The 15,104-nt window shown below is 41.4% G+C and overlaps 1 protein-coding gene across 7 annotated transcripts in view; it reads right to left on the bottom strand.

Moving 5' to 3' along the window:
* Positions 1–15,104, bottom strand: part of RIMS1 (regulating synaptic membrane exocytosis 1) — a 400,438-nt gene that overhangs the window by 329,743 nt on the left and 55,591 nt on the right. For 6 of the 7 annotated variants that reach the window (XM_044292436.1, XM_044292439.1, XM_044292440.1 and 3 more), the window contains exon 2: positions 8,760–8,973. In XM_044292436.1, coding sequence (XP_044148371.1) covers positions 8,760–8,973 — 214 coding nt within the window. Of the gene's footprint in view, positions 1–1,981; positions 1,994–8,759; positions 8,974–15,104 lie in introns of all 7 variants that reach the window. The other variant, XM_044292437.1, reaches the window with a different exon arrangement.

The following is a 15,104-nucleotide window of genomic DNA, read 5'->3' as shown; positions in this document are numbered from 1 at the left end:
AAAATTATGGAACCCTTGCCGGAATGCCAGATCCATATGCATTTTTTGACATGCATAAATGCCGGATCCGGCCCTGAGTATTCTGACAAAATAGATCCGGCATTGCGGTTTGCGCATGCTCAGACCGCAAAAATGTGAAAAAAAAAAAAACGCCGGATCCGTTTTTTCGGATGACACCGGAGAGACGGATCCGGAATTTCAATGCATTTGTCATACGGATCAGGGTCCTGATCCGTATGACAAATGCCATCAGTTTGCATACGTTTTGACAGATCCCCTGCCGCAAGTGTGAAAGTACCCTAAGGTTTTTTTTTTTGTTTTTTTTTTAATAAGCCCCCTACTTTATGCCAATGTATAAAGCTATGTCAAGAGAAAAATTGAACTTGGACCATCATTAAAAGTGCATGAAAATCATCTGAACAGAATTACGGACATAGTAAGATATAAAAATGAGATGATTAATACTGTTTAAGTTACCGTAGTTAAAAAACAACAACTCTTTAAGGTACTTTAAAAATATGGCACTTAAGAGACCCAGCATCTGCAAGAAGTCCATTTGTACCTCAGCACCCAGATGCTTCTTGGCAAAGACAGGACCAGACAACTTTAGGTGAAAGCGGAAACCTAGAAATTAGCATTTGTCACGTCTGGATTTTCCTATTTTCTACTAATGGGATTCATTTGTATTCAGGGCAAATAAAATATGAAGACGAAACCCAAACTGAAATACAATCACGTGAACAAAATATTGCATGTACTCGGTGATCTTAGAGGGAACCTTAGGGGAAAATGTGTAGAAAACCTATTTGCGCCCAAATTGCACCAATTTGTGCCACTTTTTAGATAGATTCTAAATGCAGACACGTTAGTAAATCTGGGCCTCAGTGTTTGGGTCTTGCTGCAGCAGTGATTTTATGAAAACTACAGCATTTTCATATGTTAGGCTACTTTCACACTTGCGGCAGAGGATTCTGGCAGGCAGTTCCGTCGTCAGATCCGGCAATCCAGACGCAAACGGATGGCATTTGTCAGATGGATCCGGATGCAGATCCGTCTGACAAATGCATTGAAATACCGGATCCGTCTCTCCGGGTTCATACGGAAAAACGGTTCCGGTATTTTTTTTCCCCACAGGTTTAAAGGTCTGCGCATGCGCAGACCGGAAGAACAGATCCGTCAATGAATTTTAATGCTGGATCCGGCACAAATACACTTTAATATAAATTAATGACAGATCCAGTATTCCAGCAAGTGTTTGCTGCAGTATTTTCTCTGGCCAAAAAACGTACGAGGGACTGAACTATTGCATCCTGAACAGATTGCTCTCCATTCAGAATGCATTAGGATAAAACTGATCAGTTTCTTTCCGGTATTGAGCTCCTAGGACGGAACTCAATAGCCGGAAAAGAAAAACGCTAGTGTGAAAGTACCCCAAGTGACCCAGCACTGGAATCAGGGTCTCGGGCACTACTCTATTTTTCCTTTAGATAGGAGGTGATAGGTGATAGGCTCCCTTTAATTGATTAGCCAAATGTAGAACAGGGTTTTTAACTAGTAATAAAACAGTACAATGCACATTATTATACAGAGGTTTTCAGCCTAAAAAGTGAATTTAACCTCAGCAAAACCAACCATTAATCAGCGCTCTAAGCATAAAAGAGTCCATCCAGTTGATTTCTATTTGGAGGAAATGGAGAGTTCCTTAGTTTGTACATTAGCATTGGCTATTTATACCCCTTTTCATAAAGAGAACAGCTGTAGTTTCTCCTAACCTCCTATAAATATAGGTTACCTGACAGAAGTCATTTACAATGCAAATTGCATCTAATATAATTTACTGAGGGAGTGATTGAAGAGCAGCGACACCGCAACTGTCAAAACTAAACAATACCAAAACCCACGCATTTGGCACCATAATGTCTAGAGAAATAAACTCTAACATTGTATCATACACAAGATAAAAGAAAGAAAAGATTCTAACCACTTTGTCCTCCTTTGGGAAAGCATCCAAGACAGCAGAATAAAAAAAGAGAAAAAATAGAAAATTAATGATAAGCAGGTACAAAATGAGCAAAATGAAAAAGGTCAAGGTCAAATTAAATTAAGGCTTTTAAAAAGAGCATTATTACTTAAGAGAAGGAGAAGAATCATCCAGTGTTTCATTACTTTTCCCTTAGCGTGGTAAAAATTAATCACTCTCTAAAATGTCCACTCTGGAACTTTTCTTTCAACCAAAATACATTCAACAATCTGTGCTGATGAAATTATTTTCTTTTATAGAAGTCAGGGCTCCATTTTTATGCTACATATCTTTCATTTCTCTGCATAGATTGAGGATACCTGAAGCCACCACTAGAGGGAGTCAAGGAGAATACTGTAAACTGTGTTATTATGGAGTACAACATATCATCAGTACACAGTAAACTCATATGCTCCACCTAGTGGTGGCTGCAGGTAGACTACGGTTTATCATTTAAATGTACATCTATGCAGGGCATTTATCTAAAGCTATTTCACACAACTAATCAGCACAACGGTGGACTTACAGTAAAAACAAAATGTTATTGAGATGTGGAAACTCAATGTAAAGTATAACTAAATGAGAACTACCAGACATTTTGTATACACTCTTAATTTTAATAAGAAAAGCTATTTACTGAGTGATTTACTGTGTTATTAACACTGCAAATTACAGACTACCAGACTATTTTCTTGGTGTACCTTCTGGCCAGTAACACATCTCTTACCATTTTACATACACACTAATTACCTCTTACAAAAAACATTTTCATTTAAACTAAGCAATGGTTACCGTAGTTAGTGGGTATAAAATGTAGAGTATGTGGATAGTTTACTATATTACTTGCTTAAAAGGGTCGTCCGGTTTCTGATATTGATGACCTATCCCCACCTATTCTCAATAAAAGGGAATCGGTCAGCAAGTGATGCAAAGAGAATGGTCTACAGGAAATACAACAGGGGCTGAAGGCTACCTGAATCCATGTTCAGGACAGTTAAAGTGTGTACTGGGCAATATTGCCCAAAATTAAATGCTTTTTTTTTCAAACTTAAAAGTTGTATTTTAGTTGTATCAAGTTATCCCCTATCCATAGGATAAAGGATAATTATTAGAATGGTGGAGGTCCAACCACTAAGACCTTCATTGATCACAAGAACAAAGGTCCCTAAACCACTTGGGGACGCTGAAATGAATTAGGTAGAAGGTCAAGCACACATGCTATCATTTTATTAATCTCTATCGAACTGCCGATATAGCCAAGTACAGAGTTTGGATACTTCTGGCAGTCTGATAGAGATGAAAGGAATGGCACTGCTCAAACTCAACCTGAAGCTCCATTCCTTTAGGGTACACGCTGGATTGAAGTCACAGCTGAAGCCTGGCATCAGTCAGTGCTAGAATCCCATGATCTTTATGCATCCTGATCTTAGTCCGTCTGTAAGAGTAGGCTAATATGAATTTCACCATTCTGATAAAATCAGAATCAACATTTATTGAAACTGTCCATCCCTAACTATATGTTAACTTATGTGCTAGTTAGGCTGATCGGAAACATGTTGTAATAGGCATGGCATTTCAGTGCCTCACAAAGTCCTATCTGTAACTACATGGTGTCTCTCTGCCAATGAGGCCTAGACACAAATCATTTTACAGGACTTGGGCACCTATTTATGTATTTTCAATAGATCATTTTACTTAAAAGGGGTTTGTCGTGATGAAACACTGACTTTAAATGGGTTGTTCCATCTTGCCACTTCGATGGTCGAGATTGGACCAAGCACTGTCCATGGGTGGTCCATGGCTGGTGCTCTACAGTTTCAATTACTTCCACAGCAGTGTGGGGGTGCTACGTACACAGCATAACTCGGAACTGCAATGGGAATTACCGAAACACCAAGGTGCCAGCCACTTGGCCATTTATCCAACTTCCATGGCCGAGATGGGACTAAGGCTACTTTCACACTAGCGGCACAGACCTCCGGCAGGCTGTTTCGTCGGGCTAACAGCCTGTCGGATCCGTCCTGCCGCTAGTGAGCATGTGCCCCCGGACTGCCGCTCCGTCCCCATTGACTATAATGGGGGCGGGGGCAGAGTTCCGGAGGAGGCACGGAAGCGCACGGCGAGAGGCTGCCGGAATAAAACTACGACATGTCCAACATTTATTCTGGCAGCCTCTTGGCATGCACTGCCGCGCCTCTGCCGGAACTCCGCACAGCCACCATTATAGTCAATAGGACGGAGCGGCAGTCCGGGGGCACACGGTCACTAGCGGCAGGACGGATTCATCCGACGGAACAGCCTGCCGGAGTTCCGTGTCGCTAGTGTGAAAGTAGTCTTAGTCCATCTCAATCATGGAAACGGCAAGATGGGACAACCTTTTTAATGCTTTCTTGATCCACTTTTACCCATACCTCATCATGTACTGTGTTCTGCGCATTTTGCAAGGCTGAGATTTTGTCACGATTTTGTTCCACCTTTAATGCATAAGCGTGAAATATACGTTAAACGAATGCGTCCAACTTGTGACATACAGTGACATCCTCACCATATAGTCCCAATGTACAAAAATATTCATTTATAAAAAATCTTATACTTTTTTTTTATTGAACTTGTGGGATGAAAAAAGTGCAATATTGTACAATTTTTCATCTTTTTTTCTCCCCAAAATATGAGTTAAACATGAGATTTAAAAAATGATGTACGCACAGCCCTATACACTGTACATACAAATCTCTTTGCCAGAATTTACACCAGAAATTGGTGTAAATTATAGCTGAAATCTACACCAGCTATAAGCAATTTCAGTTCCTAGCGCACAGACAGCCAGAAGATGTGTCAAATTTATTAAGGGGCCTGTGCCTCTTAAAAAATTTGGCTCAACTGAATCCAGTGCAAAAGGGTTCAAGAGTGGCATATGAAATAGCAGTCTTGAAAAATCCCTTCCATTGTGTGTGTCTACTCTCTGCTTTTTGTATTTGTGAGGACAGATCATATACCTTGGGGTGTTATTTGCTAAAGACCAGCACTTCTTAGTAAAAAGCCTGGTGGAGGAAGATCCTAATAATTTATTGCAATGTGCACACCTCTTAATAAATTTGTTGCATCCACTGTTGTCCCTGCACCAGAAACTGAAATCTACTCCCCTTAGGACTTGGAGTACATTTCAATGACAATTTTTGGGAAATGTGTTAGGCCTGTGTTACCTGTCCCCTTCAGCTAAGCTTTGCCCACTTTAAAGTGTAACTGTCATATTAGTTTATTAGAGCCAGGCGTGTATATTTAAGTTAGTATGTAAATGATTACCAAGCGATCTGTAATTACCTTATAATAAAAGCTTTCATTAAAGGGGGTTTGCCATCACATACAATGGGGCCATATGGCTAGGATATGCCCCCATCGTCTGATAGGTGTGGGTCTCAGCTCTGGGACCTGCACCTACAACGAGAACGGAGCAGGGAAATTAATGGAGGGTGCACTGCGCATGCGCAGCCGCCCTCTATTTATTTCAATGGGGCCGCCGAAAATAGCCGAGCTCTGGCCCATTCACTTGTATGGGGGAGCGCTAGGTGGTGGACGGACCCCGGGAAACCTGTGGTCCTCCAGCCACAGCTCTCCCCGCTCCGTTCTCCTGGTAGGTGGGGGGGGCAATTTCCTTTAATGTCTCCTGTCCCTTTCCTCTGGCTCCCTAAAAGACAGTTGCTAGGACTTTTCTATCTTCCCTTTAGTGTAAATAGAAGACAGACACTCCACACTATATGCCTGCATTAGGCTTCAGAGTGAGGAGGCGTGTCTCTCAGTAATCCAATCTGATTGGCTGGTCAGGAAGCTGCTGGCTACAGCAGGTGTGTATGTGTAGTCAAGGAAGGCCATCTTGAGAAGATTCTCATATTGTAGGGTTTAAAACAGCCATATCTAAGGGAAGAGCTCAAGGTATGTGAAGAAACTAAAGATTGCTTTAAGAAACTAAAGCAGCAGTAACATATGCTAAAAATTTTTTTTTTTTTTTTATGAAAACTTGACAGTTACACTTAAAAAAAAAAGAGGCAGAAAGCATGTCACAGCGTGCCCAATTCTGCTACTTTTTATACACCAAAAACTTGGTGTAAAGCTTTTGTAAACGACTTGCCTTCTTTATTCTCCCCAGTCACCAATATCTGCACAATGACCATTTTACGTAAACATACAGGGGGTCATTTATCAAACAGAAATATGCTTAAGTTACTCATAGGTGTATTTCTGGTGCAGAATGCAGCGCAAAGGTCCTTTGCGCTGCAAGCTGCAACTTCTCCCCGCTCACGCCAGGTCTAAAAAAGTGGGTGGGGTGTGCCAATCCTGGTTCCCGCACCGTTGCTGCTGCTTCTCCCCGTGCGCGGATGAAAACATTTGGTGTCAGGGGGTGGGGTGGAGGAGCCAATGACAGGCGGTGACGTTGAAGAGCCTCATTAGCCTCACCCGCGATGCTAGGGAGGCTCGTCCTCATCCCCGCCTCCCATTGGCTCCCCCCCCACTCCGGATGTTTTCATCCGCGCACGGGGAGAAGCAGCAGCGATGGTGCAGGGACCAGGAGTGGCACAGACAGCCAGGTAAGTAGATTCAGTGTGAAGGGCCCGACATATGGAGGAGCATTTGTTAGTCTCGGACAAACCCCTTTAACTGTTAGCAGCAGCTTGTAGTACCTGTTAAGAAAAATCATACCTTTTTCACACCTCTTCATTCTGGCTCCCTTTACTGGCCCTCATCCTGTAAACCTCTGGACAAGCTCATGGATATCGCTGCTGCCAATTACTGGCCTCAGCAGTGAAATGTTCTCAAGTGGAACGTGACCCAGCAGTGACATTCCCTTGGGCAGGGGCGTAGCTAAAGGCTCATGGGCCCTGGTGCAAGAGTTCAGCTTGGGCCCCCCTTCCCTCAAACCTTCGTGCTGCATGAGGCAAAAATTTAAATTGCACCCCCCCTCCTCCATACCAAATTCTTAACCTAACCCCTTCTGTCCAACCAGAGGTGTAACTTGCATACATTTTTTTATAATACCGGTGTATTCTTATGAGGCACAAGGGTCTTTGGGCCCCTCAGGCTCCTGGGCCCGGTAGCGACTGCTACCTCTGCACCCCCTATAGCTACGCCCCTGCCCTTGGGGACATGTCCCCACTGAGACAAGTCATTGGTTGCAGCGTTATATCTATCCATGTCTATCAAAAAGTATACAAGACGGGGTCTGGAAGAACAGTTAAAGCAGCCAGGGAGCCGGAACACAGTGGCAAGAAGGCGAGTATGAGGTTTATAAACAGGCATGAGCTGCTACTGACAGTTAAAAAAAAGTAAAAAAAAAGCCAACTGCTTTAAATCTTTGGGAATTTTATTTTATTTTTTTCATTTTATAAGCTGTGCATTTCAAAATCCATATAGCCATACATGGGATTGTTTTTTGCATATTTTTAATATGATCATTTTTGGGTACATCTAATGTACACATTTTAAAAATTTTGTGGGGTGGTACATGTAAAAAAAAAAGAAAAACAGTGATTCCTTCGCGTTTTTTTTTTTTTTTTCATGGCATTCACCATACAGTATGTGACATAATAACTGTATTCTGCAGGCCAGTACAATTACACCAATCCAAATTTATATAGTTCGTTTACGTTTTTCTACTTTTGCATAATAAAAAATATATATTTTCTTTCATTTTCGTTTCGCTGCCTTCAAAGATACATAACATTTTATTTTTTCATTGAGAGATCTGTGTGAGAACTTTATTTTTGCAGGACAAGTTCTAGTTTTCATTGGGTCATTTTGGGGTACGTATAACTTTTTGATCACTTTCTACTGCATTGTTTGAGAGGTGGAATAAATTTTGTCTTTTTTATGCTATTCACTGTTCAAGGGGGAAAAAAAGTCTTCATTCTATTGTATAGGTCCTTATGGAGGCACCAATACCAATTCTGTATAGCTTATTTTAATTATTTGTATTCTCACATAAATAAATGTGCTGGCATGTGAAAAAAAGGCAAAAACACTTTTATTTAACTTCGTTTTTTTTCTATTGCCCAATAGGGGACTTGAACATGCGATCCTCTGATTGCTCATATAATACACAGCATTACTGTATAGTTGTGTATTACGTCAGTTACTGTAAGACTGACATAATGCCCATTTGGCCCTACCAAAACTAGGGCTGAAAAGACATCCGTACACGGTATACCTAGGGTCTATTTTGAGGCCCTTGACTTCAATAGCAACCAATTAGGACCCTCCAATAGGGGTGAGATTGGAATCCCCTCCCTCTAACCGCAGTCAGCATTGATAGGGGCATCAAAGGGGTTATACTAGAGCAGGGAGGCAGTTCCATAATATAGCTTGCACCTGCAAGCGATGGTGCGGCACAGCTCCTGAGTCTGCATCATTAAAGCGCAGTACTATTACGTCACTGTGCATTTAATTACTATACTCTGAGATGTATGTAATAGTACAGCACTGAGCGGGAAGGGGTTAATAGGGTTTTCCAGAACATAACATAATGTATAATCAATGAATATCTAGTTTATCCATGATAAACATTTATATTTTTATAAATGTATATTATTTATATTTTTTACTTATTTGGGGTTATGTCTCCTGGTACTGCTGCTCAGGCCAGGGTGTATCCACAATCACTTCAGTATTGCTTTTCTATTATTTACAGAATCTTACCAAAATGTGTGTGAAAATGTATAAAAAAAAGCCTGAAGTAAAGCCAACTTACATTGTTTGACCGAAGTGACACACGACCACCACAACGGGCACAAAATTTTGTTCGACAGTAAGAGCATAAATGCCCGCAGCCATCGGCAAACTTGGTTTTGTGACAGATCCCACATGTTGGTGCATCATCCTTGTGTTCTCCAGGGTACCGATTGGTGTCCTCTCCGATTTTTCTGATTTGTTCTTTATAGCTTTCAAACTGTTGATGTAGCGTCCTGTAGAAGGTAAAGAACCAGGGTCACAGGAGCAGACAATATAAAATGTAGACATCACATGTTTCTGCAGCCTGTGCAGGGAATTCTGCAAACCCCCTGCAGATGTGAGGAACAGTTACAGAAATTTCTTCAAAAATCGTGCCATGTGTGAACGTACCCTCACCAAGCATTTTTTCGGTTTACACAGACCAATACTGGGTGGCTAGTCCGATCTGGACAGTCACTCTTAACACAGTCCACAGTAAAGGAAAGTGGGCTTAGTTGCCCACAACGACCAATTAGACTCCATCTTTTCATTTTTCAGAGCTCCTTTGGAAAATGAAAGCTGGAATCTGATTGGTTGCTATGGGAAATTAGGCCAGTTCTACTTTACACCAGTTTTGATAAATCTCTCTCTCCACAGCAATGCAGCTCCCAACCCACAAGACAAACAATAGACCTGAAATAAAGACACCACACAACTACCCTGGATTATTAAATTGTCTCTCCAGCGTTTTAATACCTTTAGTCCCGCCTCCCCAACAGACCTGTGGAGGGAAGCATATTTACCTGCTCCTCGCCACTTGGTTCTGGGTCCTTCCATCCACTGCTGCATTCACCACGCTGCCGTCCCAATTTATAAACTTCCAGCATGGACCAGAGTCACATGTGCCACTGCAACCAATGACTGGCCACAGCAGTAACATGTCTAGTAAGATGTGCCAAATCTAATAAAAGGTGTATGTTGTGCTGTCCATGCGCCAGAATCTAAAATCTATGTACATTTCAGTCATAATTTACACCAGTTTTCTGAAGTAAATTATATTGAATGTGTTCATGGAGGCCCTCCTTCCACTAAGCCCTGCTCACTTTTGTAAAAAAATGTAATTAAGCTGCAGATTTTTCCCGGGTGGACAGCGAGGTCAGTCCATCCGAAAAAGGAGGCACTGGCGGCTTCACAGACTGTGGAGGAGCACAGATGCTGGGAAGATTTAAAGGTCAGTATTTTCTCCTTCTCGTACAGCCCTGTCTCCAGAGGTTCCACTGCCACCAATTAATGCCAACACCCACATATTTGCCACAACACATTAGGAAAAACCCAAGAATTCCTAGTGGAATACATGATTTTGCTAAAACATCCTAGGGAAGATTTATCAAAACTGGTGTAAAGTAACACTGGCTTAGTTGCCCATAGCAACCAATCAGATGCCACCTTTCATTTTTCAAAGGAGTTCTGAAAAATGAAAGAGGGAATCTGATTGGTTGCTATGGGCAGCTAAGCTGGTTTTCCTTTACACCAAAACTCTGATAAATCTCCCAAACAGCAAGTCCGCAATATGCGGACACCAGCCACGCGCACCCCGCATCACGGATGCGGACCCATTTACTTGAATGGGTCCGCAATCTAGAAGGTTGGTGCAGAACGGAGGCAACGCAAAAAAGTAGTGCAGTTGAATGTAGTCAGGTTGAATGGGTCTGCATCCGTCTGCGGAATTTGCAAGAATGTTGCCCAAGCATTAGGGAACGCAATTTGCAGTCCCCAATGCACGGAATGGCTGATCAACGGCCGTGTGCATGAGCCCTAAAGGGAGCCTGTCACTTGGTTTAAGGGTTTAGGGTTTCAAACTTGCCCATATCAAACCGATCCATAAATTTACCGGGAAATGAGTCTGGGACTCCAGCGGCATGGGGCATATGCGCACTGTACCGATGAGGTCAAGTACACCTCACTTCACTTCGCACCAGGCACATGCCGAGTGAAGCATGGCATACCACCTCCGGTACACTGGTGCAGGGCACATGCACCGGATGCTGCTGGAGTCCCGGACTCTTCTCCATGTAAGTTTCATCTTCATTTACTATTCTTTGTGGGGATGGATGGGCTTGATAAAGGGCAGGATTGGGGCCCCAAACCCCTTATGCTTATTGCCATGCTGGTGGTTTTGTGGCCTCAATCCAGGGGACAAGTTCCACCCCACTACATCTGATTATGAACACACACAAATGCCACATTGGTAAGCGGCATAGCATCAAGACAAAATGGCTTCTGTACTGCGATTATTCCCTAGTGGATCCCCAGTGCCATAAATAGAAGCCCTGTGAAAGAAGAGCTCCCAACAATGCCAGCTTATACAAGGCTGGTAATGACGCTACGAATAAACGCCAATTATAATTTATTTTTAACCCCTATCCCATCCTATTCGTCTTCTTAGCTTCTACTAAATGATATATTTGATGTGTTCCATATTCTAAAAGTGTATGCGGAAACGGCCGCAGACAACAGAAACTCACACTGCCTGGAAGGTAAAGGAATAATGGACATGTAATGCAAAGCACAAAAGGAAAAATGGATCAATAAAGATTAATGTTAAGTAGCAGAGACATAAATAATTAAGGCGCAGCACATTATGTCGAGAGGTCTTGTAGTATTATGTTTTAGGAGCTGCTGATAACAGCGATTTTTACATTGGGTAGTGTTTCCGTTGGCGGCCGATAACCGACTGACTGAAGACAGTAAATAAAACTGTCCTGATCTCATTCCCTACACAAATATAGCTTCTTATCTCATGTGTCCTGCCGCTTAACCCTATGAGGATCTGAACTCACAAAACTAAGGCTACTTTCACACTCGCGTTTTAGCTTTCCGTTTGTGAGATCCGTTCAGGGCTCTGACAAGCGGTCCAAAACGGATCAGTTTGCATTCGAATGCATTCTGAATGCAAGGATCCGCTTAGAAAGCATCAGTTTGCCTCCGATCAGTCTCCATTCCGCTTTGGAGGCAGACACCAGAACACTGCTTGCAGGGTTTTGGTGTCCGTCTAATGAAACTGAGCCAATGGGGACGGATCCGTTTTCACTGACACAATCTGGTACAATAGAAAACTGATCCGTCCCGTATTGACTTTCAATGGTGTTCAAGACGGATCCGTCTTGGCTATGTTAAAGATAATACAAACGGATCCTTTCTGAACGGATGCAGGCGGCTGTGTTATCTGAATGGATCTGTCCATGACGGATCCGCACAAAACGCGAGTGTGAAAGTAGCCTGACAGAGCGTTCATTTTCCTTCTACAGACCAAGACTTGATAACTGGTAGAGGTCCCGGGATGGGAGTAATGTCAATATACCAAATCAGCCTGCCCACACGTGGTGTATGATAGGAATGGCAGGGCACAGGCTATAGCTGTCTCAGAGGTTGCAGTATATGGTTAAGCGCACGCCTGCTGGCATCTTGGATCAGACTTCATGGACTACACTGCTGGAAATCAGGATGATGGACTTGTTCAAGCTGCCAGACTATTTTGCTATGCTTGAGCCAGGGATGGATGGATAGACGGATAGATAGATAGATAGATAGATAGATAGATAGTGATAGATTCGATTTCTGAGAAAATCACAAGTGGGTGCCAGCAAACTTAACCTTGAACAGGGGTCAAGTTTAAATAAAGCAAAGAAATCACAGCACGCCCAATAGATCCAATGAGACAAGTGGTTTATTCATTCATATCATTCAGGAATCAAGAGATCAAAATAGAGAGAGAGACCGAAGATTCGGAAGGAAGGAAAGATAGATAGATAGATAGATAGATAGATGATAGATAGATGATAGATAGATGATAGATAGATGATAGATAGATGATAGATAGATAGATAGATAGATGATAGATAGATAGATAGATAGATAGATAGATAGATAGATAGATGATAGATAGATGATAGATAGATAGATAGATAGATAGATAGATAGATAGATAGATAGATAGATAGATAGATAGATAGATAGATAGATAGATAGATAGATAGATAGATAGATAGATAGATAGATAGATAGATAGATAGATAAAAACAGACATATACAGGTGAAACTCGATAAATTAGAATATCGTGCAAAGTGCATTTATTTCAGTAATGCAAATTACAAGATGAAACTAACATATGTGATAGACTCATTACATGCAAAGCGAAATATTCCAAGCCTTTATTTGGTATAATTTGGATGATTATGGCTTACAGCTTATGAAACCCCAAAGTCACAATTTTGAGGTCCCCTTTGCTCAGGGGGTATGGAGTAATTAGCTGACTAGAGTGTGACACTTTGAGCCTAGAATATTTAACCTTTTCACCAAATTCTAATTTTGGGCTGCATTAAGGCCTCTTTCACACGGGCGTCACGTGTGAGGGCCGGACAAGATGCGGGTGCGTTGCGGGAAAATGTGCAATTTTTCTGCGCGAGTGCAAAGCGGTTTAATGTGTTGTGCACGCGCGTGAGAAAAATCTGCATGTTTGGTACCCAGACCCGAACCCGGACTTCTTCACCGAAGTATAGGTTTGGGATCAGTGTGTAGATTTTATTATTTTCCCTTATAACATGGTTATAAGGAAAAATAATAGCATTCTTAATACAGAATGCTAAGTAAATCTTTATTTCTTTTCCAGAGTTTCCAGAAGGTCACAATTTTTTGGGGTGGTCAGACAACCCCTTTATCGCGACCCCTTTCAGTTATATACATTGCTACAGAAAACAGGCAAGGAGTGTCAGTACACTGGTGAAAATCCTACCTGGGACTTGACACATTGATCTTCTGCAATAATTAGAGTCATTGCCTTCTCTGAGGTTTATTACCAGTCTCCACGGAAGTAATAATAGGAATCCATTTATTATTTTCACATTAGTAACTTCTTGGTAGAAATTGATTTTAGAGTCTAATAAAATAATAGGGGGATAATGTAATTTTTTCTCCCATGTACTTAGCTAATTTTTCAGATTTATTTTAAATATTTTCCCACCTTTCCCAAATTAAAATTAAATCCAAAATATAAAGAAAATATCACTTTGTATCAAAAATAAGATCAGTACGGGATAGATTCCCAATTAACCCTTTAATAACCAGACCTCATTTAAGCCTCTTTGCATTTCACCAACCGTAACTTTTTTTAAATATTTTTCTTTACTAACTACTACATGAACCTTTGTTTTAAGCGGGAGAACATTTATTTTTGGACAAATGGATACATATAATTTGTAGTATGTACAATTCTTTTATGGATGAAGTTATTTCAGTTTTTGGTTAATTTTTTCATACTGTTCAATTTTCATACTAAATAACTTGTTACATATATTCTTCAGGTTATTATGGCTGCAGGGATGCCTGATATATGTAGGTGTTTAGTTTTCCTAAATGTACATTTAAGAAAATGGACTTCATTTAAAACGAAATATTTGTCATTTTTTGTGGACTTTTAGTTTTTAATTATATATTTTTTTACATTTTTAAAGGGGTATTCCCATCTCAGACTATGGGGGTATATCACTAGGACCCACACCTACACAGAGAAGGGAACTGGGGAAGGTAGTGGCTGGCCACCTCCAAGCGCTCTCCCCACAGAAGAAAATGGGAGTGCACCGCTTCCATTCATTTCTAAGGGGCCAACGGAAATAGCGGCCCCTCAAATATTTTCAGGCGGCCCCAAAGAAATGAATGGAGGATGCTGCACATGTGCAGTGCATGCTCCATAACAGGGATCTGTTCTCGATGTAGGTGCGTGTAACAGTGGTGGGACCCGCACCTATCAGACAATGGGGGCATATGCTAGCGATATACCCCTTTAAGTCCTAGAAAGGGTTTTACTGTATTATGTGTTTATATTTAAAGGGGTTCTTCGGGAACTAAGAAAACAAAACAAAAAATGAATATTACTTTAGTATAAATATATTCCCAAATACATTTCATTAGTTATAATGGTTCATTTTGTCTAGGGAGCAATCATTAGGAGAAATAAAATGGCCGCCGTCCTATCAGTACACACAAAACCTGTCCTAATCCCACAGGAGAAGTTACTTCACCACAATGAGCCATAGAGCTGCCTCATTCCTCCTCTCTGCTCTGCTTGTCAGGGATTATGATTCTGAATACAAATGATAAAATATTCAGCATAATCTCTGTAGGAATGGAGTTCATGAGGAGACATGAAGTACAGAGAGGTCGGACAGGAACAGACTGTGATAATGTGGGGCTGTGGTAATGGAGACTGCATACAAGTGCTGCTGCTCATTCATCCACACCTCACCCTCCTCTCTGTACTTCATGTTTCCTAATGAACTCTATTCCTACGGAGATTCATCTGAAGATCATATTAAACTGTATTCAGGA

This window comes from Bufo gargarizans, chromosome 4, assembly GCF_014858855.1.
Source record: "Bufo gargarizans isolate SCDJY-AF-19 chromosome 4, ASM1485885v1, whole genome shotgun sequence".
Taxonomy (NCBI): Eukaryota; Metazoa; Chordata; class Amphibia; order Anura; family Bufonidae; genus Bufo; species Bufo gargarizans.
Note: the sequence above shows the minus strand (reverse complement) of the source record. Positions and strands in the feature narration are given on the sequence as shown.